This window comes from Poecile atricapillus, chromosome 1 (genome assembly GCF_030490865.1).
Source record: "Poecile atricapillus isolate bPoeAtr1 chromosome 1, bPoeAtr1.hap1, whole genome shotgun sequence".
NCBI lineage: Eukaryota > Metazoa > Chordata > Aves > Passeriformes > Paridae > Poecile > Poecile atricapillus.
The window spans coordinates 95,686,807-95,713,661 of record NC_081249.1 but is presented as its reverse complement, the minus strand read 5'-3'; the positions used below and the strand labels follow the sequence as shown (position 1 = coordinate 95,713,661).

The 26,855-nt window shown below is 36.9% G+C and overlaps 2 protein-coding genes across 5 annotated transcripts in view; one reads left to right on the top strand and one right to left on the bottom strand.

The window, feature by feature from the left end:
* CMSS1 (cms1 ribosomal small subunit homolog) overlaps window positions 1-26,855 on the top strand; it is a 221,469-nt gene that overhangs the window by 5,260 nt on the left and 189,354 nt on the right. The window lies entirely within an intron of this gene.
* Window positions 1-26,855, bottom strand: part of FILIP1L (filamin A interacting protein 1 like) — a 187,913-nt gene that overhangs the window by 3,549 nt on the left and 157,509 nt on the right. For all 3 annotated transcript variants that reach the window (XM_058838133.1, XM_058838140.1, XM_058838141.1), the window contains 2 exons: window positions 12,002-14,735; window positions 358-542 (listed from right to left, as the gene is read on the bottom strand). In XM_058838133.1, coding sequence (XP_058694116.1) covers window positions 358-542; window positions 12,002-14,735 — 2,919 coding nt within the window. The remainder of the gene's footprint in view (window positions 1-357; window positions 543-12,001; window positions 14,736-26,855) is intronic.

Below are 26,855 nucleotides of genomic sequence, written 5' to 3'. Positions count from 1 at the left end.
CTTCATGTGATTGACCATATTTTTATAAATCTACTGGGATAGCCTTACTATTGTTAATTGTAGAACATGTCAGAACTGAATTTATAGTAGAAACTTATTTGTGTCTTGTGCTCCTGCACTGTGAGTGGCAAAATCTGAAATTGCACCAGAAAAAAATGGAGCAGAGCATGGTCCCTGCAGACATGCAGTTAGCTTTGGCTCCTAAGAATTTGGCTGTCCTGATGTCCTGTGATTGGTGACCATTGATGTGCTGACCATGTGGATGGTTTCTGTTTTTTCCCCAGTGGAAACAATTGCTGCTGAGCTTCAGCTGGTTTAAATCCATTTTAATGTCATAGATCACAGAAAATTATTTACCTTCTCCCTCCACCTTGAAGGCAGGCTTTAGACACAGTCCTTACAATGCGTATCTTTCCAGAAGGGCTGTCTTGGAGTGGTTTGTTGAGATGTCCTGCAGGAATTTTGACAGGTGCTTTGGTTGTGCTTGCAGGCTTTGGTTTGGGGATCCGAGTTGGAATTGAACGACGGAACGTATTGGTAATCTGGAAATCGAGAAAATAAATCATGTATTAGGGAGGAGAAACAAGTGGTGTTTTTAGCTTGCTAGTGCTTTTTCCACTTTGTAAACTTGAATGCACTGCTCTCAGAACTGTTTAAGCTTCCTTTATCTTGTTGGTAATGAGACAGAAGCTTTGTATTTAATTTACCTACTTGATTGGTGAATATCAAAGAATCTCAGTGGATTGAAACTCAGAGTATAAATAAGAGGTGTTTCCTATCTGTCAGCTGACTATCAGGAGTTGAGTGAGTGATGCAGTGCAAAGTCTTGAACTGTGTGGGCTCTCTGGGTGAATAATCAGAGAAACTTCCACATGCAGAAGCAAGTCTTGATTCAGTCCTGAGTAGAAGGCAATACCCAGGTCATACTTTACTGTGAGAGATCATTCTTTGACAGTCACCACTGTACACAAAAGTAATGTATTTGTGAGACAGCTCTCCCTCTAGAATGATGACAGTCATATTTAATTACAAAAAATGTAAATATTAAAAAAGTTATTATGTGCACTGAAAAGGTGAAGAACTGTAAAGGCAAGAAGACTGTTTGAAAAGTACCTTTATCTGAAACCAGGATTAAACATGCTACTCAGGAGAAAACCTTTTTGCATCACAAGCATTTTTTTATATACCTTTTTCAGTCAAGCTAAGGGTAAAAGAACTTCACTTAATGTATTTTTGAAAAAAAAAAGGAAAATGGAAATGGTGTTCAAATGAGGACAATAGAAAACAGTGTTGGAATTCTGGTGACTTAATTATGAATAAGAATGAGCTAGATCAAAGCAGATTTTGAGAAAACTTCCTAGTTGCTATAATGTTCTGTCTGGGCTGATTAAAAAAATAAAAATTGTCTCAAATCAACAGCTTGCCATTTACCTGTATAAAATTATGTGTGACAGGGATTTTTGATAGAATAAAGCTGAACCAACATCAGATCATTGCATGTGTTCACTGTGGAGGAATTTGGGGAAAGTTTGCATGTCATAGATGTGCTTAATGGATCATGAATAAGGAAAAAAATCAGCCTGGGCTTAATTGAGGTTTGATAACAAAGAGACAAAATAATAACAATCTCCCTGAACAGTGTAGCACGTTTCTAAGAATTCTGAAGGAGATGATTTTTAGAATTGCAGAATCCTTGCTAGTGATGTGAAATCCCCCCCTGAAATTTTCGGTGATGCTAGAGGGGTGCAATGGCACTTTAGAGTAAAGAAGACTTAAAAATGAACTGATCAAAGTGTAGAAATGTCAATTAAGTAATATGTTTGCCCATATGGCTTCTAATTTTGTGAAAGCATCCACATTTCTTGTCAGGGATAATATTCAGGTCTGTTAGTCAGATATTGTTATATAGGTACATGCTATTGGATTGTTTAATGATGAGACCCATGTGGGAGGGAAAGACCTAGGTAAGTTTAAAAAAAATTCCTTGATAGTGGTCTCTAACAAAAGAATCTTGTGAGACTAGATTTTGTGTGCAAACTGTGGGAAAACAAGGAAAATTCTCAAGGTTAATAAGTGGCAAATGGATAGGTAACAGAGCAGTGAGCTAGTTTTTAATAGTATAGTGGAGATAGCATCTGAATCTCACACACACCTCTGATACTCAACATATTCATAAACTGCACAAGAAGACAATACTGAAATTTGCTATTATTTGTATATGGTATAGCAGGGAGAATATTAAAAGCAAGAGCTGACAGTAATTCATGTTAGTGGGTAAAAAATGTGTGTCAGTTCAGTGTTAACAACTGAAAAATAATATATGCAGGGAAAACTAGTTCATGTACAGTAGTGACATTTATTGTGATTCAGAACACAGACCATATCTTGGAATCCATGTAAATCATCCTCATTGCTCAGCAACTGGCAGTTGTCAAAAAGGTAACAGGTTAGAAATTACTAGGAAAAGAATAGAAGAGAACAAACTCCATCATTTTTTAGTGTGTGAATCCAAACCATCCTACATTGTGGATGTTTTGCTGAGTTTTGTCTAAACAGCTCAAGAAGGGGTATGCCAAAATGCAAAAAAGGTGGCAAGGACTGTCAATTACAAAATGTCTTCTGAGTGAAGATTAATAACAGATACTAAACCTTTTCAAGACTGGAAAATAGATGATGGTGAGAAAAATAAATAACAGCAGAAATGTAGCATTATGGGGAATAGGGCATTTCTCTAGTGTTAGTGAGAGGGCACCCATTGGGGGTGGATTAAAAGTATGTGAAAAGTGTTTTCCCTTGTCAATGAGCTGTAAAACTCATTGGGACAGATAGTTTTTGAGGTGATGATATAAATTGGTTTGGAGAGAATTTTTACTGATTCGGGGCATCCATCAAGGACTGCTAAACACAAAGATGTGTGGAGATTCCAGCCGTAAATTGCAGGCTGCCAGAGGCTGGATTTTCTACTTTCTGTGCCTGGTACTTAACATTCAGAGGCATTTAACACTGGTCACTACCAAAGAGGAGATACCTAGTCTGAATGTCTAAAACATCTTTCTTGTTCTTATTTTTAAAATCGGTACGTTTCAATTTGTAGCACTTTGGGTTTTTTTTAATGCATCGAAAGGAGTTTGGCTTTGAAAGTGCGTGAGGAAAAATGAGATGCATTTTTCTTTCCTTGTATTCCTTCAAGATTTTACCTCTAGATGGCAGCGAAGATTTCCTTTTGTATTGCATCCCATTATTTCACTCAAACCCGACTGGAACTACTCGTTAAATGTTGAGTAAACGAAATTAACATGCATTTTTATTGTAGACTGACATTTTAACATTAATATTGTTAGTAGGAAAGGAAGCAAAAAAAAGAATTCATCCTTTGGTCCCAAACCAGAAAGCATTCTGCTTCTGTTACTGAAGGTGCTGTGTTAAGAAAGGAATTGATGTTGGAGGGGATAATTGTGTTATTGCTATGTGGCTTTCTATGAGTAATGAGTTGGAAGAGTTTGCCTCTGACCATGTAGTATGGCCTGGTACATGAGCACAGTATTGTGAATAAAATGTTTGGGTGGACTATTACTGGCAATGCTGCTGGCTGATGTAATTATAGAGATGATAGAAAATGTGTCTGTTTCCCTGCTATACAAAGAATTACATTAGCCATCATTTGCTAAGTATATTGAGGTGAATAGATAAAAATATTTACGTAAAATCTTGCATACTAAAGTGAGATGATATCTCTAAGAGTTTTGTTTGGTTCAGGGTCTTTCTGAGAAGTGTTCCAGAGATTCCTTAAGTTACAAAGTGGTTGCAGTATTGTCTGGAGTTGATTGACCAGCCATGTGAGTACTTCAGGAAGGTATTCATGGGCCCAGATTTTTACAGGTTTTGTGCATCTTTATTGAATCAATGACAAGTTAGGTGTTGAAATATCCCTGTGCTCCGGCCTATAGTTTGCATCAGTTTAGCTGATGACTTTTACTGAGTTCAGTTTAGTCTAGCTCATTAAAACCACCATTGACAATGTGGCCTTCTGAGCCATCAGATTTAATTTCAAGCAAATTTTTTTTTTGTAATTCAAAATGATGTGATTCTGATGCAGGCAAGGATTTAACAAACTGCCCATCTAGTTCTCTTCCTCCTTATACTGCACTTAAAAATTGTTTATTTTTCATCATTTGTGATATAAATTCCAGAGAGGAAAGAATGAATAATTTAAATTTAAGGAAAACACTTATTGACCCTTAGCTTTTTGAATTCAATCATACATGTAGCTAGATCAAGGACTAAACTTTATTTATTTTCTAAAACTTGCATTTGACAAATTATGAATCTCAGATAAGAGCTGTAAACAGAACATTTTGGGTCAGTTGACTAGATCAGTGCTTAAGCTGCTGTAAGGTGTGCACATAAAGAGAGAATTTTCACGCGATGCAATGCTCGCTTTAGGGAGTGGGCTAAGGCAAGTGTGTATGGGAGTATCAAAGAGAGGAAATAGTTCTGTTTCTATGCTGTTGAAGTAGTTCTCCTGCTTTTGGTCCTAATCCTTTCCTTTTCCTTCTGAAGTATGATGTGTGCTTTGCTTCCTGTTTGAACTTTATTCATTTAAATGGGGAGCATGTAGTATTTATGCTGTAGATTTTCTTCCTTTTTTTTCTATGTCATTGTAGCACTTGATCTAGGAGAAATAACTTTAAGACAAGGTTCTTTCTCTGTGCTCAAATTTTTGGTTTAGGAAATTTGAGTAACAAGAGTATCATTTGCAGCTTTAGTGAAAGTGTCCAGGGGATGGTGCTGAAGGTCCTTTACTCAGCAGTCCATGTTTGTATGTGCACAAGGCATGCCTCTTGCCAGATTTAAGTTTGTTCCTAGATGATTGAATGCAGTCAGAATGAAAGCCAGGTCTGCAAGTGAGAATGAGTTAAGATTAAGTGATAAATTCGAATATTCCCTTTGGTCTCCAAGCCAGACAGCTTTGGCTGAAATTTCTGGTTAGGCATCCTCAGCAGCACAGAGAATTCAGGACTTCCTTTTCTTTACTTTTCTTTCATTAGATCCTGGCATTTGTTTTCTAGGAATCCGAAGTGAGAAGTCTCAGTTGCTCTGAATTCCCTTTTATGCAGCACACCTGTGTGTGACTATACTGAGATGTGTGAGCAGGAGCAGTGTAATCCTGACTCTTACTAACTCACTTAGGATAAGACCTAAGCCAGGCTGGTGTCTGGCTTGGCTCACTGCCTTGTCACACCACTATAAACAGCTCAGCTGAGGGAAAATGACTCTACAATAATCTAGAGTCGTACTACTTGAGCTATTAAGTGGGAGAGCAATTGGGTTTGTTTAATCTGGAGAAAACAAAACTGAGAAGAGATGTGATAATTGTCTTCTAATATGTGTTGCAGAGAAAATAATTTTCAAAGTCCAGTGGGGGGGGGGGGACAGGAAAGAGAATACTGAAGTACAATTTCAGCAACATAAATTTAGTTTAGAAATTAGCAAGATTGTTAATGACAAGGGTATTTCAGCCCTGTTCCAGACTGCTGGGTAACTGTGAAGTTGTCATTGCAGAAGTTTTTTAAACTGTATGAACCAGTTACTTGGAATTATTGTAATTTGGAAGGTTCTAAGTCAAGTTATAGTGAGGAAGTAGGCTAAAAAATGTCCTGAGATCCTTTTTAAGCTCTATTTTATGTGTCTTCTACTCTTCTGCTGATATTTACTTTATTACAGCCCTCTTGATTTCAGTAATATGGCATATTTAACCAAAAAATTTGTATTAATATTAGAAATTATTTCCATGTATGTGGCACAATTTGCACTAATGCTTAAATGTGCTTTGCACTTCAATGTGTTCCTGTGATCTGATTTCCTGAATGCAGAGTTTAAATTTACTTTCTGATGGTGGGGAAAAGAATGGTTGGAGGCAGAAGATGTAATTACAGTTTCTAAAATTCTGTTACGTGCCTTGCTTTTCTTGGGAAATGTCTTCACTGGCAAGTGTGATGACATTATTTTAAACTTTGGATAACTTGAAGACTCATTTCTAGTAGATAATTGACAAAATGCAGGGAAGGGTAAGGTTATGTTGTGGCTTAACTCCTGTAGTATGGTTGATCAGCATTGTCACCGCTTGTTGTTAATCTTCCCTTTTCTCCATGAAAGTCCAAGGGGTCTCAGGCTCTTGGTAGGGCACTTGGGGGTCCCTAGGAACAGAAGTGCATGGCTTTTTTAGAATACTGCACACGCTGCAGTAGCAGCTGTGTCCCGCACAGGGGAGTGCTGGCACTTAGTCTCTCTGCTGGAGAGAATACAGCCTGGCTGAGACCAGCAGTCCAGTTGGTTTAAAGCTGCTCTGCCATTTGTCGAGTTAGATTCTGGGCAGTGGAGGATCATTCTGTACAGATTGGGGACATGTAGGGATGTTTACATTTGGGTATTTTTAAGGAAGTTTTTAAAGGTGTTTGAAACTGCACTTATAGCCACACACACCTTTTAATGTGGAAACTTTTTCATTATCAATATTATCTGTTTAAAAACTTTGAGTATGTTTTCCCAATGTTAGCAAATTTCTGTTGAAAAGGTTTACAGAGGTTATGCATGGAGAAGGAAAAAGATCCCCTTGCTTTTACTATTGTGGTTTTTGTGTCTGTGAATAGGCTGTTTTCCTCTTGGGAGGCTGCATTAAAAGATGTGTTAATCGAAGTCCTATTGTCAGTATGTATATTTTTTCCTAATCTATATAAAATGATAACTAAAGTAAAAGGCTCTTTACCTTTTATCTAGCTAAGATTGGTGTTTATTCAGGACAAAACATGACTTATAGTAGCTTGAGTATGAGACAATCAAGGATAAGAAAATTTAGGTACTAATCACATTCAAAGCTGCCGTGTTCAGTTTTTGCACAAGTTGATTAACTTCTCTCCCAAGAGAGATACAGAATTATTTTAATGGGACTGATGAATGTTTGTTGTATATTTAAAGTATATTTTATCTCTTCGGACAATGGTGAGGGACCAGGACTTGAGCAGTGATTGCATTATAAAATGCTCCTTTTTCCTTTTTGCTTGTCCATTCAGTTATGCTGATGTAGCTCTTTTATAAAGCTGTGCTGTGAAATGGATCCTGTTTTGTTGAGGTTGTTTGTTTGGTTTTTGGTTTGTTTTGCTTTAATGAGGATTTGTGGAGTATGGCTCTTTGTTTTTTTAAATCCAGGTTAGTTTCTTGACCTGGCTCATAGTGCTGCCTTCACCACAGTGGTGACAGCACAACTGAAAGCATAATTTTGTAATTTGTGTTGTAGGGGAGAAAAAAGGGAGGGAGCTTCTTTGGCTCATCCCTATTTGAAGACTCTGTGATGTCAGACCACTGCATGGCAGATGAAGAGACATTGATTAAAAGAGGTCTTTCCACTTGTACTCAAAAAGTGTTTCTCAAGGATACTTTGCTTTGTGGTCAGAAGAGAATCACATTCAGTTGGCAGCTCTGCTGTTTGAGGCTTTCTGAATGCCCACTGTATGGTGGGTCATTGGATAATGTGCTAGCTACAGCACGGAGAGAATTCAGCTTCATCTTTGGGCCACTGGCTGCAGATCTGTGAAATCACTTCATGCTGCTTAAATTTTTACGGTTTGTCTTTTTTTTTTTTTTTTTTTTTTTTTAGCAATTTCCCACTTACAGTACTTGGTGTTAATTTTAAAAACGTTTTTATACACCCACTTGTGCTGTATTAGAACCATAAGATCTTTTTCTCTTCTGTTTCTTGGTAACATAATGTTTTGGTAGTCTTTCCTTAAGCCTGGAGATTAGGCAGTTGTCAGTTTTTGTTTTGCCTGCCTCAATATCTGTTTCCTAGGGACAAAGTCATCCTGCAGATGGTTGCTCCCTTTCCATCATCTAACCCTGCAGCATCCATTGAATCTTATTCAGAAAATAGAGCTGTACAATTCTGTTTCTGGTTATTTTTTCCCTAGTGTGGGGAGCATGCCTTCCTAATCCTTGCATGAAATGCTTACATTGAGATCTTTTTCTTATTACAGCCTTACATACTGTCCCCAGACACTGTATTGGCTACGGTGCTTTGGATCAGGAAGATTAGCAGTCTGCTCCTGTAATTTTTGTCAATTCTATTTCTTAATTAGTGGCTTGCAGGAGGTCTTTGAGTAACTTGAAATGCTACCTCATAGTTGATGGATGGGCACTTTGGTCTCAGATTACCATTATCTCTTAGTAATCTCTTCCCTTTTCCTCCTTTTCCCTCCCTCCCTCCCTCCCTCCCCAGATCCATCCTCCCTGTGTAAGGACAAAAATTGCAAGTATTTCTTCTGAGAAATTTAATCACATAAAAAGAATGGCTTAAAAATGCCAAGCACCAAAGCTTTGGTGCTGTCCTCGCTTATGTTCATTTGATCATTTAGTGAAATAAACCCAAAAAGATGAAGGAAAGTGGGCTGGTAACTGCTGTCATTTTTTAATCACTTAATTCTCCCTTCTTTTGATGGGAACTAAACATAAAGGGGAAAGGGTAGATTTTTAGACCTTAGAGGTGCTTGCCAAGAGTTTTGGAAAAGAGAAGGATTGATATTATGATCTGCTGAAAACTGTTTTTATGCTCTCTTTCACAGTTTAATCCCTCTTATATATGCTTCTTACTATGTGACCTTATTTCACCCTTAACATATAAATGAACCATTACATACCTGTCAGACTTTAGGCTTTTGAGCAACTGCTGAAAGCAAAAGTGTCTCAGCCTCCAAATTAACAGCAATACTTACCACTTAGAGAGTACTTGAAATTCCTATAGAAGCTGTCTTACTTATTGAATTTTAATGTGATTGTGCTTGATGTTTTTGTTCAGAGTGCTTGAATCAATGTGCAGATAACTTATTAAAATGTCTCCTTGTTCTGCTGTTTTCTTATCGTCTGCCAAGGAAGCAGGTGGCTATTCCCACTCAGCAAAATGGAAATATTCTGAAATATGGAGTGCTGATCTGAACAACTCAGTGTTAATTTGTAAATCCTAAAGCTATGCTTTCTGTTTGCTATTTTATGATAAAATTACAGTTAACTTTTTTCTGTTTAAACAATTAAGTTTCAGCTCTCTGCAAATACATCCAGGTGTTTATTTTCTCTGCTTTGAAATTGATCTTGGGAATTCAAACAGAACGGACCTGTTTCATTGTGCAAATCTTATTTTCAGGCAAAAAGAATTATTTGATTTTTTTATCTGTTGGAATGACTGAGAAAAATTTTGCTGTGAAGTCAGTTAAATCTACACAGAGGTTGTTTCATCAGTAGGGGAATGTAATTCCTTAATCATGGTGTATTTTCAGGAAATGTAACAATTTCATTTTCAGGCAGTGCTGATGCTTTTTACTTAGGAGTTAATGATCATGAGTGGTTGCTTCCTTTGTCTTTTGTTAATTGGACAGGTACTGATCAATCATTATGAGTTTAAGACAGGGACTGAAGTACTGTCCTGTTAAATGATGATACGTAGAAATGGTGTGAACTCTCATCTAGGTTTTGTTTTTAGATCTTAGCTTTAAATACTGAACTTCCTTATTCATAATAGCTTGGTAATTGTCCAAAGGACTGTGTGTGCTTATTGCTATGCCCTTATTTGTAGTTTTCTTTCGTAAGATATTCTAATAGATGGCCAGGTGGTTAATGATCAACACGTTTCTGTGTACTTTTGAAGGTAGATCTGATTTTTTTTTTTTTTCCCTACAAGCTTTTTAGGTCTAACTGAACAAAATTTTAGTGCCTCTGGAAGACACACATTAGTCCTTTAATTTTTGGAGAATTTGGTGTCTGTTAGTATGCTGGCAAGTGGCTACTTCAGACACAGTTATTCAGTACCATGCTTGTAATGTGTTCCTGCAGAGATCTTAGGTATAGATAGCAGGATATGCAGTATCCCAAAGAACAGAAGTGCAGAGAATGTATTTTGAAGGTACTGATTTTTGGGCTCTTAACTGAGCCCTGCAGTAAAGAATGTGTAGCCTGAATGTGATTAGCTAACTTGTTCATCTAATTAACACGCTCTAAAAATATTACGATTTTGCTTTGCTTGGGTTCTGGCTGCTGTCTTCATCAGTAACTTTTGGTGAAGTTGGTGTGAGTCGAAGTTTGATTTGCAGAATAAGAATATGTATTCCCGCTGACCCACGCACAAGTGACCCAAGAGCTCACTTGTGCAGCCATGGAGATACTGAGACAAAACAAGGAAGAAGGACCTTTTATGAAGCCTAATAACTTCAGATTATATAAGCTGGGGTTGTGCAGGTCCACACACAATTTCTTCTTTTGAAACTGACACTGTTCAACTGTAATACATATGTTATTATCCATTTCTGATATAATTTGATTTTTTTTTCTTCCCATTGTTTACTGAAAAAAGTGTATATGGGCAGTGGACTTTGTTTTTCAGTAGAAATTGTTCTAAAATCAGTTATTATCTATAGTTATAAACATTTAGTTTTCTGTCAATCAAAAGGACTTAAAATGATAGAAGTCCCCTTATTATGTGAAATCATAGGCCAAAGTTCTTTGCTGAATCCGTTGCTAAGTTATACTGCAGAAATATTTCTTTCCTCTGGGGAATATAGGCAGAATAAAGATAAGGGTTTAGTGAGTAGGGACTTTCTGCTTACTTGTAAACTTCCTTGTTGATAAGTAGGTTGCAATTTTTAATATTTTAAAAAAATAATACATACCACCACCACCCCATGAAAGTATCAAATTTATGGCCAATTACCTTTTTAGAATAAGAACAACTGTTACAATTTAGATTTGGGGTATACAGCTTTTGTGAAAAACAGAAGTTTGAAAGTGCATTCTAGATCTTCTGGACAGATTTACGTTGTATGTGAAGGGGCTCTACCACTAACAGTATTTTATGGGAAATTAAAATTGACTGCTTGGCACATTACATTTCTGTCCTTTTGCTAGGCACAAATACTGTAATTGTCACTGAAGTACCTTAACCTGCTTTGTCCATTCTGTATGGCACCCCTGTTGATCCCAGACGCAGAGCCCTGCATTTGGATCAAGTTTGGAGACTTGATCTGTTACTGCTTCATAATGCTTCTTCCAAGCTTTCTCTGTCTATGAAGTGAAAAACATGAAGGTACACCATAATCTTGTTTCTTTTTCAGTGTACTTGTGTGATGTATACTGTCTGTCAAATTGATTGCTAGGAGTTTAGATGAAATTTGAATATTGTATGTAAATCTATTCTCTTGAATTATCGTTTAGAAATATAAATGCTGCTGGACCTTGTTTTACAGCATACCTAAATGACAGCAGTTTTTCTGTTGTATTGGAAAAAGACCCTTGTTTGGGGAGTGATACAAGCTTCTGAACTCAGTTTACTTACAAGCAAAGTTTGCAGGAGGGTTTAAAAAGAGTTTTAACCAAACACTGTTATACAATACATAATATTTTGTGTGTGATGTAGTGATAATTACCTGAAAGGAGAACTGGGAAAGGAAGGAATTGGGAAATAACAGGGAAGATAATGAAACAAGTCTTTTCTGAAGTTAGCAGGCAGTATTATGGCTTAATTCAAATTCTATCATACATGCAGAAAAAATACAAACCACACATAACAAACAAAAAATATTCAGCAAGCAATGATGAAAATAATCACTTATTTACTGGTTGTTTTTTTTTTGTAATGTTAAAATATTTTACCAAGGCAAGTTGCAGTCAAAAGTAAAGTGAGTTATTTTGAAAATGGCAATACATAAAGATGCATTTATACAAGTGCAAGACTAAATATTTTACATAACTGTATTTTGATGAGAAGATATACAGTAAGTGCACACTTGGTAACACTAAGCAGGCAAAACTTAACGTTAGTTCCATATGCTGTTGTATAGTTCATGCACAGATCTTTCCCAAAGTAAAGAGGCTGTTCCAAATAATTCTTGCTGGGATGAAAAACAGGATGGGTTGCTGGTAAGGGTGTCAGCATGGATGGGGGTCAGTTATAGACATTACTTACTGTAATTTGTGATTGCCGTGGAAGAGGAGTGGCTGTTGGTGTGATAGTAATACTGCTGGTGATTTTATTGGTGGGCTTTGTGGGTAGGCCATTAGGTAGTGCTGGAGTTCTGTTGTCTTGCACTGCATTGCAAGGGCTGATGGGCTTGGAATTGGTGAGAGCTTGGACATAAGGACTTCCTAAATGAATGTGGATTTTGTTATCCTCAGTAGTTATTACACTTGATCCTGTACTGTTAGATCTCTGAAACTGCCATGATGACTGCCTGTCTGGGGATACTCTAAAAACAGCATGCTTGGCTCCCATTTCCAAAGGCTCCGAGGTGAGTGTTTGTTCCTGAGAACTTGAGCCCGGTAAAGCCAAAGGGGACATTGTTCTTTCAGGAGTTAAAGAACCACATGATTCAGGAGTTTGAGATCTTGCAAAAGTAGTCATAGTAATAGGAGAAATTACATGCTCTGGGGTCACGTAACCTTCTCCTGCTTTTGATTTTACAGGTGTTAAGGAGGCGTTTTGAATAATGGTTATTCTTTGCTTTGGAGTGCCACAGTTGGGTATAACTGCTGTGCTTGTGTAGGAGTGAGGGCTTTCAGTGGTAGGACTGGTTATTTCAAGGGTTGCTGTGTTCTGTCCATGATCTGGAGTTACTTTTATGTGAAGAGGCTGGCCAGGTGTATGGCTAAGCACTAGATCTCCAGCCTGCGCACAGTTTCCATTTTGCTTTGTGTGTATCTTTCCGTTTTGAGGATGGCCGTCTTTGGACTTCATCCAAGGGATCCATAATTTTTTGTTTGCGGCATTTGCGGTGGAGGAGTTGCTTTTGAAAGACACTGTTTGTTCCTCCTCATTATCACTGTCTTCATAGAGCTGCCCATTTATGACCGTTCTCTCTAAAGGCATGAGGGTTTTGTAATCGGGTGGTTCATTGTCTGCTGGATCTGTTTGGATTTCTTTAGAAAAAACTTGCACATCCGGAATTTTCTTTCCATTGAGACCGGGCCTGATGTTCTTGCTGAAGGATCTGTACCTCTCCAGTTCTCTTGTGAGGCTTTCCATTTCTCTGGCTAACTCCCTGTTTTTGTTTTCTTGTTGGAGGAGTTTCTTCTGTAAGACTGTGTGATCACCTCGCAGGTGACAGATTAGGTCTTCTGTTGCCGCATATTCATGAACTTTCTCTTTCAGTGCATCTACTTCTCTGGAAAGGTGACTCGATTTTGCTTCCTCTTCTCTGAGTTTCTTAAAAAGGCGCTCCTGACTGGGCTCTGCCTTTTCTGTTAATTTATACCTCGCCAATTCCATTTTCACAGCCTCCAGCTCCTCTGAGAGGAGCTTGGCTCTGTCCCGTTCACTGACATATTTTCGTTCTAGAGACTCAAATTCATCTTCAGTTTTCATAAGATCATCTTCTACGGACTTCATTTCGTTGAGCTTCTGCTTAAGCCTCTCAACTTCTTGAGAAAGCTCTTTGATTATGTTATTTTCCTGCTGCAAGGAGGTGCTAGATTTAGTACTCTCCTTACGTTTATTTTTAAGAAACTCTTTTTCAACATCTTCCAGAGACTGAAGTCTTTTACTTAAAATATTCACTTTGGAAACAAGATCACTTCCTTTCTCCTCTTCTGCTTTCAGTTTGTTTTTCAGTTCATCTCTTTCTTTTGTAACACTGGACATCTTTTCTTCTGCATCAGATTTTGATTTCAGTGCCTTTTTACTTTCCTCCATCAGCTTTTCTGTAACTGACATCACTTTATTTTGTTCCACCTGAAGCTGAGAAGTTGCAGCTTGCAGCTTTTCTTCTGTTTGCTTTATTTTTTCACCCATAGTTTTTCTTTCATCCACAAGCATCACTGTTAAACTCTTCAGCTTTGTTAAATCTTCTTTAAGTGTAAACTCAGTTTTTTCTAATTTGCTTTCAATTGCTTCAAGCTCACCAACTCTAGCTTTCAAACCATCCAGCTCATGGGACAACTGCTTTGTTAACATTTTTTCTCTTTCTAGGTTGCATTTCAGGGAGTAACATTCCTGTTTACTCTTGTTGAAAGCATCTTCTAGTTTCTCCAGCTCCATAATTCTTTTATTAAGTTTATCAACTTCCCCTTTTAGGTTCTTGCTCTGTGATGCTTCTTTTTCTAACTTTCTATTAAGTTCTCTGCACTGATCTTCCATTTTTATGAGCTCTTCATCTTTTCCTTCCATCTCCAGCAGTCTTTTCCGTAGTTCTTCTACTTCAGCCATAAGCGAGGCGTTCCCACACTCTCCCTTACTAATTTTATCCCTTAGGTCTTGCAGTTCTTCTTCTGCTTTTCGCAAAGATTTGTTGGTCTCTTCCAGCTCATCAATTTGCCGGCTGAGAGTTGTTAATTTTAGCCGGAGCTGGCGATTCTGACTATCTTCATTGGTTAGTTTGGCCATCATTGCTTCTTGGTCTTGGGAAATCTTACTGCTCTGGGCGTGAATTTCAGCCTCCAGCCTGCTGGATCTCTGTTTCTCTTCTTGAATTTTTGCTTCAGCAAAAGTCAGCTTTTCGTGTGCTTGTTCTGTAGAAGTGGTTAATTCTTGAATTTTTTTACTTTGTTGATTCAACTGCTCAGTGAGTCTTTGCTGTTCATCCACCACCATTAAAGCAAAGGATTTCAGTTTAGTTAATTCTTCTTTCAGTTTAGCTATTTTCTTGTTGTTTTCCTTTTCTTTTTTTGCCTGATATACTGTCTCTTGTTCAAGAAGCTTTTTCAATCTGTGGGAGGAAATAATATTGTATTTTGTAGCCATTTTAGCGGGCATTTAAAAACACTTGTAACTACCAGCAGACCTCTGCTTGCAGCACCATTTGGAAGTGCCCACTGGCTTTACTTCCTAATCAGAAGTTCTTTTGTAATGAACACTTCAGTAGGACCATTTAGACTTAGCAACTCCAGTTACTGTGCATCTTTGATTACATTTTCAGCTTTTGACAAGGATCAGTGCAACAAAACTATTTTGTTACTCTGCACTGGAACTGCAGTTCTATCAGCTGTTTACTGGGGCAAGGTATGTGCATGCAGATTTTGTTTGGTTTTTTGTGTATGTTGTGCTTTTTTATTTTTTTTTTTAGAAATATAATTTTTATAATGCTTGAGAAATTAGGGCAGTGCAGCCCTCAAGGGCAGATAGAATTTACAGCATCATAAACCTCCTAGCTTTGTTACTTATAAACCATCCTGATATTTTACAATCAAACCTTAAGGACGTTTGAGCATGTGAAGGAAATGTAGCCACAACGGTCAGTTAGCCAGGCTGCCTAATGTGAATCCCTAAGCAGCACACCAGAGCAAAATTAGGTAAGTCTGTCCTTAGGCCTCGTGACTTCCTAATAAACACACAGAGACACACACACAAAAATGCAGTCAGCAGATAAGCAGGTGTTCAGTTGTGTCTTTTGAACTTAACAAAGCCCAAGTATCTTAACGTGCGTTAGGCCTGGATTTGCAGATATGCCTCAGTACAATCCTGCTTTTACATGATTCTTGAAGGTTTTCATGATGATTTTCCAACATTAGCTTTACAAGTTTATGTTAATACTCAGTCTTTATTGGGATGCAAAATACTTAATTAGCAAGAGACTTGGGATAAAGTTGTGCATTTGTTTATGTAAGATCCTAAGAAATATCCAAATACCTCAACTTCTTAGGCCCTTTTGTGGACTTTTCTTTGTCAAGGAGATGCTTGTGTAGTTCATCTAAAGTATGACTAGGTTTGGTCAGCACGTATGCCTCCTTTCAATTATATTTTTCCCACAGTCAAGATAAATATATTCTGGTATTAAACAAAAATCTGAAAAGCCTAGGTTGAAGTAATAAAGAATTAGAATTTGTATGTTGTTCATAAGAATGGTACAGGCTCAGTTGTGTAGATCATGTGAAAGAAATGACTTGGTTATCATGACTGTACTTGTACAAAATGACTGTTTAAGCATCCATTAATCCTTATTTCTTCCCCTCTGAAATATGATGACAGCTGTCTAGAAGTTGCTGCTGGAACACAGGATTCCTGTTCCACATCTGTCTGGGGTCACTACTGTGATGTCCATGTCCAAGTGATGAGTCTTCACAGCTTCCCACTGACAAGTTCCTGTTGCAGCCTCCCTTTCAGTTCAGGAAGAGCTTAGATAAGGGCCTCCTTTGCACAGCTTTCAATTAGCTGTTGGCTGACTGAAGGCATATATTCCTGGGCAATTGGCTGCCTCAGCAGCATCCCTTCTGGAACCAATGTCATTTCCTCCACAGAGAGAGGAAGTCCTTGCCATTGTACAACTGTCCACCAGACTTGTCTGATTTAATGGTGATGTTGTATAGAAATCCATGAAAATGGATTTTCTTATAGCATCTTCTTAGTCCCTACTGTTTCTACTTTAGTGCCTAAGTTGCACTAAGTTGAATGTAATGAAATGCTTGGTGTGAAAAATTAGCAGAATGGGAAGTAGCCATAAAATCAAAGACTTGAAGCAGTCATAAGTTCTGTACGACAGCCAAGTAACATAATGGGGGAAACAGATATGAAAATAAAGAAATGGAGAGGGAGAGGTTTGTGAAATGAGTTTGAAAGAATGCTGCCGGTTGACAGAACAAATAAATGGGGGGGAGGACTGCACTAACTCAAAGGCAGCTTTTTACTGTGTTCATGGTATATAAACTTTTGTCAGTTTACTTTTCAGTGCTGCTTTCAGTTCTAATTCTTTTTAGTATAAAAATCTTTTTTCCCTCCCCACCCTTGCCTCTGAATGCTTTAGTAGTGAAGTTCAATTGATGATTTACCGTTGCCATAGCTATAAAACCATAACAGAAGCACAACTAACAATTTCATTTGGAATGAACTCAGGTTTTGTGTGTGTATGAAGTTAAGACATATTAATATGGTTACTTGGACTTACTAGCATTTGATTTATTTTACTTGTTTCACTGTAATTTATTTTTTTAAGGCAGATTTAGCTGTGGTCATTAATACCTTAGGTAGTCAGTGTTTTACCCAACACTTCCATATTAACTAGTTGATATCTCTCTGGCCAAATGAAGCTCTAATGATCCAGCAAGTCATGCCTCTAAATTGCTTTGGGAAGAAGCTCTTAGCCACACAGTAACAAATGGTTGTAATTTTCATAGAGATGCTGTATAAATGTTTTAAGATTAAAATAAGATAATTGTGCATAAATAATGAATAAAATTAGTTGACAATCAAGTCAAGTCTGGTCAAGTCTGTGTAGCATGGGCTATTTGAACAAAATTCCCTATATTACTGGTACCTGGACTGTTGTGTAAGGATTTTCAAGACAGTCAAGGCAATTTTTCTTTGGTCATGCCAAAAGACTTGCTGTGTTTAGAAGTGATTCCTTCATTCAAAAGTAAAAATGCAGTTTTAAGATTAAAACAGACTCATGAGCAAATATTTATAATGACTGAGATCTATTTAATTTTAAAAAAATATTTCTATAAAATCTCTTGATTGAAGTTAAGAGCATAGCACAGCAACTGGGAGTTGAGGGATTTTAATGTGTTTCCAGAAAGAAAAAAAGAATGTATTAAGCATGGTATATTTTTTGATACTGTGTCATTAAGTTAACTCACTTGCTTTTGACAACTGTATGCTTAGTCATATATTCCTATATAGGAAATACCCTCAACACTGCTGAATAGATAGTGATTTTTTGGATAAAGACTGAAATTGTAAGAAGTCAGCTTGGAGTCTGCTAATATTTGCAAAGATTTTTTCTTGGCTTCTGGGTTCCCGTTTCATGGTTCAGTAGGTGACAGTGACTATATTTGCACATAGGAATGGAAAAGGACCCTAAAATGTTTGGGGGTTTTGGTGTCATTTATTTGTTTGCTTGTGTTCTTAAATTAATATTGTTCAGGATTTTTTGGAACCCAAGCTCTGTGGGTTGGTCAACTGTTACATATATTATCTGAATTAAAAAGTCATGTGCTTGAAGAAATGCTTGAACTGATAATAGCACTTAGTGACTTTGGTGACAGGGTAAAATTATTTTGTGTTAACATCATCCAAAATGCTGTCTTCCTGAAGAACAGCATCCAGAGTATCTGAGAGAGCAATTTTACTGAAAATATACAAAGGTCAAAAAAGTTGGCTTAAATAAATAATGATTTTTTAAAAAAGAACAGGCACTCCCCTAGCCAATAAAATATTTTTATCACTTTCTTTGCCAGCTAAATTTAATGATCATGTAATTTTGTATTAGGGAAAGGTAGGTATATAATTTAAAAATTATATACCTAGACACAACTTACACACAACTCTAAGCAGTTGACTTCACAGGACTACAACAACAACCCTTTCTGAACTGAGGCCAGCAAAAACAGACATCGAAAATTGTTTTTATGAAAATGACTGATAGGTAGTTAAAAAGAGTCAGGGCAGTGTCTTATTACTTCAGAGCTTCTGTTATAAATTATTGCTTTATTGTGGCTTAATATTGTACTTATTTGCAATACCAGTTAACTGCTCCTTTATTTCCTGGAAGAAATTGTATTTCTCAGCTCTCCTCTGTTTATTGTAGTTGTTTCCCTCAGTATGCAGGCTACAGCTTCTTGGTGTTAATGCCCTGCATTCAATTGTATTGTCTTGTTTTTCCTTATTTTTTCCAAGTGCATATAGCTTCAGCTACACTACATTAAATTTGGCAACATAATGACTGCATTCTCTACAAGATGTGGAGACTCCCATAACAGTTCACTGTCCTGTCATGTCATAACATTTTGTCTTTAAGAGGGACTTTCCATTTTCCTGGGGTGACCCAGGAGATTGTTTATGTTTTTACAGAATTCTAAGGGGGTGACTTCCTTTGAGTTTCACAGAAACCAAAGAAAGTATGGGAGGTTGAAATTGCAACACTCTTGTTTTCTAATTTTTTATTCTATTTATTTATTTATTTTTGTTCTGGAATGAATCATTATTCTTTGAATAATAAGAATAAAAATTATGAATTTTTTTGTTTGTTTAAGCAATGTTGTAGTGGTAACTTTAGAAAAGGCTGTCTTCTAAGGATGCAAATGAAACAGATGATGGTTTTTAAAGCTCAGCTTTTGTCTTTTCTCTCATTGAAGTGTACAGTTTTTAATGTACATATTGTCAATATCTGTATCAGACCATTCTGCAGAAATTATAGTGATTTTTAATTTCTGTGATTATTTTTTTTTAAATCATAAAGATACATATTTTTCACCAGGTCATGCTCTTCACCCTTGCCCAGATGAAAGACGTGGTTTACGAGAGGTTCAACAGGTTATTACACGAGGGAGACTTACTTCTAAAGTTTTTGGACATATGCTTGAATTTCCCCTGGTACAAAGCAAATAAAAGCTTTAAGCTGAAATCTTTTAAATGTGGATGAAGTCATGCCTCTTCCTTTGAGGCACTCTTCCCAGTTAGCAATAAGACATGGTCTGGCCTTTAATGAGAGAAGAAACATGCTTCATCATTTCTGGTAAATCTTACAAGTTGTTGTAATTTTTTGACACCAGTGTAGTTACATACTTATTTTTGTAAGAAAACCAGTCTGTACCTTCCACAGTTCATTGAAACAAAATTTGTGTTTGTTAAAGTATTTTTGGTCTTGGGGTGGCTATGTATTTTTTTTTATTTTTTCTTTGCCTACTATTTAGTTCTATTTATCAATGTGCAGTTTTTATGAAGACATATGTTGCAGCTTTTTTTATGGCTCTCTATTATCTTTATTAATGCTTCTTTTCCCCCTGTCATAAAGAAAGTCAAAAGCCTTTGAAATTACAGCAGCAACAACATACCATAGCTGTTGTGTAATCTGCTGGCTTCATCTGAATCAGTCAGCACTTCCCAACAGAATGTGAATACTTACTTTAAAATTTGTTTTCCATTACATTAATTTACATCTGTAAATTTCAAAGAATTCATTTATGCTAGGATGCAAATCTCCACAAAGGCTGTCTCAACTGAAAAGACTGTGTAAGTCTCTATAATTCTCAATAAGGAAATACATTTTATAAAATGAGAACTTTTAATGAGGGGGGTGTGAGTTCTTATTACTCCATAGGCTGTCACAAAGTAATTATCGTTTTATCTGATGCTTAAAATGCTGACTTGCTTTACAAGTCTTAATAAAAGTCATAGAAGATGAATGGTATTGCCAGTTCTGGGTTAACGGGCAAAATTTCACATGGATAACCAGACGTACTTAGTTGTGATGCTGAGTAAACAAAAGTAGATAATACATGGTTTTAAAAATTAATTATTCTGGAGCACTGATGTTTCTGAGCATGATTTCACAACTACTAAGCTTCTGAATATTCTTACTGGTGATATAAGGATATTTGCACTCATAAATGTTACGAAATCCTGGGTAAATTCAGTGACAGTAAATGGCGTGAGAAACATTTAACAGATTTATATTGGTTAATTTAAGACCAGATTAACTTCTAGTTCAAGTAATTTCACTTCAGCACTGCATTTCAGTTTTGTTTTATAATGAAACCTCATTTAAGAAAAAAAATTTGTCTTGAATTACATTTTTTCCTTATCTGGATGTTCTTGGAAGTCACCTATCAAAACATCAGTCTTGTGAAAAAAGCATTAATGCTTTCTCTGGCAGTGAGGATTTGAATGCCAGTATGATAATTATTAATTCAGATGTTAACTTCTAGTCTTCTAATGACAGCCATCTACAGTGTTTGAAATTATGATGGGCAGGTGGGAGTGGGATTTTTAGGTGGGAGTGAAGAAGATATTGTCCTATTAAATTGTTGGCAGGTTTTTTGTTTGGTTTTTGACTTGACTGCTTATCCTGAAAGCGTTTTAAATGAACACTAACCTGAGAAGACCACAATATTAATGAGCATTACATGAAATTAGCCTTAAGAACTCTGGGTCCCAGCATTCAGCTTATTAGAAAACATGGCACAATCAAGTGTGAGCTGGACTCTGATGTGTCACTGCTTTTGAGATGCACTCTGCTTTCTTCTTTCTTTTTTCTAGATTTAACAGCTATTTCAGGTATTCTTCGAAGTCAGTATCTATTACTGTAGGCATTTTAATGCCATATGACTGTGCACACAGCATGACTTAATCCTCTTCTGTTCTGAATCTAAATACCTCAGTAAGGTATTGAGCTGGTAATACCAGCTCACAGGAACAGCACTTAGGTTTTGTTAGTTAGTAACTTGGGATTTTTTTTTTTTTATATTACCATAGTTCATATTTACCACCTTCCCCTTCCTTCCCCATCTCTCAGTGTCTCCTGTCATACTGTCTGTAAAGTAAGAAATAAAGCCAGTAATTTTAGATGCAACACCAGAATTTGGAACTCCTCAAATTTACGTCAGCCAGCAAATTATAGTTTTGCAGATGGAAAGCTTACTGAAGGAAATGGAAAGATGAGCCACAAGAGATGTGGTATGGGGTCAAAGCAACAAGACTGAGGCAGAACTTTTCAATTACTAATCTAGGTCCTGCTTCTGTCTTGTCTTCATCTTTATCAAGTGAAATTTTGTGCCTGACCCTCAGATTTATTGGAATGAAAAAACAGGGTTAACTTATTGTAACAGATTTTGAGAATTACTATCAATTCAAATAGGTTTTAAATGCACTAATTACAAGAAATAAACCAAGACTACTGGTTTTTATGATTTGTGCTTTTTAAATAACAGTGTCATTGAAATGATTGCATTTTATATTTGATGTTACATGCTAACAAGTTAAATTGTGTGTCTTTATGAACCAGAGTTTTAAGTGTATACTTTAAGTGCTATTCCTGAAAGAATGTTTTTGCTTGACCACAGTTACTGAGATGTTTTTAAAATCACCAAGTGTGATAAAACACTCAATACTGCAGAGATAAACAGGTCAGGGCTTGATCCCACCCCCTACCCTGTAGGCAGGTGAATGGGTTTGCATTTTCTATTCAGAGTGTCAGTATTAGGAATCGATAACATTGCAGTGTCCTGCTAGGATTCCAAGTGGAAAACTTACAGGAATTAACTCAGCTCCTGAAAAGTGTCCTTTGGAGCCCTCTGCCTGTCTTCACCCCCACTCCCCATGGAAAGATCAGGCACAAACAAGGGAGCGCAGCTTGCCCAAGCTGTGGATAGTTCTGGTGAGGCTGCTACTAAATTGATGATCCCAGCCATGTGTGTTTGGTTTGTGGAAGGCAAATACTACTTTGCAATCACTGCTTTGCTGTGTTTACTATTGATGCAAGAGTAATATTTGGAGGTGTTTTTGTCTTTGCTGTTTACTCTGCATCCTTCAGTTGATTGAGGGGTCTGCAGGAGTTCTGTTTCTCAGAAAGAGTCAGTTGCTTCAGCTCGGTGTAAGTTTGTAACCCTTAAGTCATAATTTACACTTAAATTTAATGATACTGTTTTATAATAAGAGAACAGTCTGAATTTTCTTTAAGCAATTTCTACAGATAAATCCTGTGAAGTTTTTTTTTTTTATACTGTATGCAACATCATACATCATAGCGTGTAGAAGAGGTGGACCTCTTTTATGGAATGTTTTTAAGGGGGCCCAGTTGAGAAAATAGGTGCTGTTCTGGTATATGATGCACTTGAGGCACTGCTGGTGCTGCTGTCTTGACCAGAATTGGGCATAATTGTGCAAGGATCTAAATTATACAAACTTTTTTTAACTTCAATTAGTTAATATTTTTGGTATGACAGAAAATGGCACTCCGCCACTTCATGTTACTCAGAGGAGACCGGTTAGTTGTAAATGTCATTTTCCCATAACATTTACAGGAACTGGATGTTCTCTAAAACAATTTTAACACACTTTTTATATAAAAATAAATGTCTGGGGCTATATTTTAATCCATGGGCAGAGTAGGCACAGTGCCTATCTCTTATACTAACCATGGCCTTATATTATCAGTCATCAGCAGTAGTAAAATTTAGAACTTTCCATGCTGCCATGATCACTTATTCTTTTGAACTGAAGGCATCCTACTCATGCTACCAGCCCTGGATAAGCTGTTCAGTGGCCACTTGCTTCTAGACAGATGGAACTTGTCTGCAAACTTTATTATGAACTCTTCATGCTCAGTGTACAAGAATTTATGCTGAAATTGTGATTTAAATGACATAGATTAAACATGGTAAATTAAATAAAGATACTTCAGTGCTGAATGGCAGTGTTAGGGACGACTGAGAGTTTGCCATTACTTGGAGGAATGAAGCTGGCTGTAAACAATTAGACAAACATTCCTCAGAAATTGTATAGGTGGTGTCAGTGCTTTGCAGGAGGATTCAAATTCCATTACTTCTTGAGGGTTCTATTCTGTTTATACCCATAAATCTTTCTTATATACATACATCTTCAGACAAAAGTAAGCCATTTTTCTGGTGTGCTTATTTCCTGAAGAAACTCTGTGTACGTATTTAATAAACTCTGAGTGTTTGAAACTGGGCTTGGGTGGCATCCCATTTCTTCTGTTTTGTCAGAAAACTTAAATCTTAATTGTTACTGCAAATTTAGTTTGAGGTATTTAAATTTTCCTTGATGCTAAGTTGCATGAAGCAGTGCAGTTGAGGCTTTTGTCAGGTTTGCTAATACCTTTGCAACTTTTTCTGGTAGCCAAGACTTTAAGTAATAATGTTAACAGCAAGAGTGTTAATATCAAACAGAAGTTTCATTTTGAAGCAAATATGCATCTTTTCCCATAGACCTGATAATGTGAGGATGTCCATTTTATCTAAGAGAGGCTTGGCCAGCACTTCATGTTGGAGGCACAGGTGAGAGAGATGGTAGCAATGCATTGTGGCAGGGTTAAGTAGCTAAACTTCAAAGCTACAAGTTTTCTTCAGTTTTAGCTGAAGAATCCTGCTAGTTTTCTGGTGTGCAGTCTGTGACCTTCAAAAATTGTATCAGAACATTTTCTTATGCATTACAAATTGCTTCAGGGTACAGTTCTAGGCACTGAACCTCTGTAGCTTTGGTGACTTAGCGACATGGCAGATAATACATTTTCTTGTTATCTGTTGCCAAATGTTTGGAAGTTGTATTTTCTCTTCTCCCAGTAGGCCTCTGGCCACATAGACTTGGGAGTACTTTGTGAATTATCTAAAGGTGCAGTGTCAATACAGGTTTTGTCTAAAACATGTTAATCCTGAGCAAAGGTGCTCTGGTTCAGCATTAAATTTACATGGCTTCTCCAAACTAATCTTCTTCAAAGAGGACTAACACATTTTTTTAGGCTATAGGACAGGAAGCTACATGAGAGACCTAAAGATGATAGTTTGAGATTTTTTTTTTAATGGTTATAGTTCTAACCAAGGTTTACTTCACAGATTTAATTCACAGTACAATAGTAAATGATACTTTAAGAAGCTTCTTCACCTGTGATGAATTCTTTAACTGAAGAACATTTTTTACTCTCAGGTCTGTTGATTACGATGTGTTGAAGTAAGATTTTTCCATTTTTTTGCAGCCTTGGTTATTCACTTTGTTAAAGATCAAATATTCTGCTTTAGAATAAAAGAAATTGGATCCTTTAGTTGTAGGTTCACTCAGAGTGCCAATAGCAGTGTTTAGGGTGATTGTGGTGTTTTGGACTTTTTAGCTACTTGAATGTGTGTTCAGCAGCTGGAGAAACTTCCTTGCTTTGTAAAATAAAAGCTTCTCTATTTCCTAGGGGAAAAAAACCCTAAATTATTGGGATGAAAAAAAAAGTGGATTTAACTAGTTCTAGCATTTCTGTGATCAATGATTTCGTAAACTCTTAAAATTGGTATGAGCAGATTTCCTAAAGCCAAGAGAGATACTTACTTTTTCCATCTTTAGTTGTTTTCCAGTGTTTTTTGCTTTTTGAAAACTGTCATAGGAAAATGCTTTTTTAGGAAGGAGCAGGGTCACGTGCATATATGCTTCCCTTGTGGCTTCATATGAAGGCTTTGTGTTCCTTGCTCTTTAAGGAACTGTGAATTCAGTTGAACATTCTGTGCCTTGTTAGTGTACCCCAAACTGATTTATAACTCAGTATCATTATGTGACATCTGGCTACATGCCCTACTTGATCTCTTTCTTTGCCTCTTGGCTGATGGTCTGTGGTATTCAGGTTATAGTTTCTTGTTTCAGATGTCACTGAAAATGAAGGAGCTGTAGCATGCTTTCATGTACAGTATGTTTCTGATGTAATACATTTTAGCTTTTATCATTAATTTATAATGTGGCTTCAAATGCTGAAAATAAGAGTTCTCTCTAGACAGAACTCGCAAATTATTTAATTAACTGCTTTAATCTGGATATATGAGAGGGTCATTTACAAGCTATAAAATGTTGCCAATGTCAATTTCTGACTACTGCCACCCAGTTAATCCTGACTGAAACAGGGAAATTTTGCTGTTTACAGAGAGGACAGTAATCCTATAGAGCTCTAGGTGGCGGGTGGGAACAAAGCAGGGGCAAGAAGATCCTTTCCAAAGTGGCTGCTCCTTTGTACACCAGGCTACATCCTCCTCCCTCCTCCTTTGTATGGGTTAGCAACCTATGCAAGCTTGACTGTTCCTGTCAGCTGTTGTCTGCTGCTTTTCCAAAAGGGAACCAATGTGTGAATCTCCCAGCACATCTCCAATATTGGTGTCCAAAAGCATTCTCCACTGGTTGGTGTCGTCCCCACACCACCCTCGTAGGCAGCTATTTGTCATCTGGAATTGGCCTGTAGTGAAGCTCTACTTGCTGACATCGCTGCAGAGGCTTTCATCCCCCTGCTCTGCCTACTCATATGCACATAAATGAACATGTTCATTTATATATTAGTTATGTTTTTAGAAACACTGATTTTACAGGTTTTAGGGCTGCCAAGGTTCCTGGTGGCCTTTTCATTGAAGACAATTCAGTATTTAGTTTGGGAATTTAGTTTTTGGCTGCTAATTAAAAAACTTTTCTCTTTACATGAAACAGTATATAGCATTTTGCAACTTAAGAAAAAATGTTTCAGATTTAAGCATTAACACTAGAGCATTGCATTTTTTTCCCACACCTTCCTACATCCATATTAGTGTGTTCAATACTGGATTTCAGATACTTAGATTAGGGATTGGCTGCCCCAAATGTGGCATTGTTACACCCTCAGGTTCAAGTGAGCAATACAAATGACTTTCCTTTTTTTTTGGTGTGGATATTTTTTTTGGTAACAGAATGGCTCTTCTGAGGTGTAGAATGTACTTGACCAGGGGGTAGCATTTTGAAGTTGAAAACAAAAACAACTATGGCATTTATTAGGCTTCTTCTGAGAAACCTCTTTGTGGCTAAGTATAATAGAATCATGTTGGGAATGTGATGGGTGACGTTAGTTTCAGGTAGGCCAAACTTGCATGTGATAAAATTTCTTAATTTTCTTCATAATTAGACTTAATGACTGAAAGCTGCACCAAAAAAAGATTAAATCCATTGAAAGCTGACAGAATTCAGTCAGCTTAAACTTAACTCTTAGGTAGTTTTGTCCATGGGCTAAAATTCAACGTGTAATTAACATGTGAGCTTTATGAGTGCATTACTTTCTATTTTTAAGCAGCCAGTTTTATGTGGTTTTTTTATGGCAGTAGCATCATGCGGCTTCATTTCAGTTTTTAAAAATTTTCTTCATTCTCTTACTCTGTCATTGTGATAGTTGCTATGCAAACACTAGATAAGCTTTGTGCTTCTCATAAAAAACCACAAAGTTTTAAATCAGCTGTCTGCAGTGAATTTGAAAGAAAATGCTTTGAATATTAGGTTTAAGGCAGATTTTAAGAGCTCTATCCATCCTTTAAGTGCAGTTGTGTTCCTTCCCAGGCCTTTGGAAATCTATGAAGGATAATGAAGTCTGATGTATTGTTTCACATCCCTGACATGT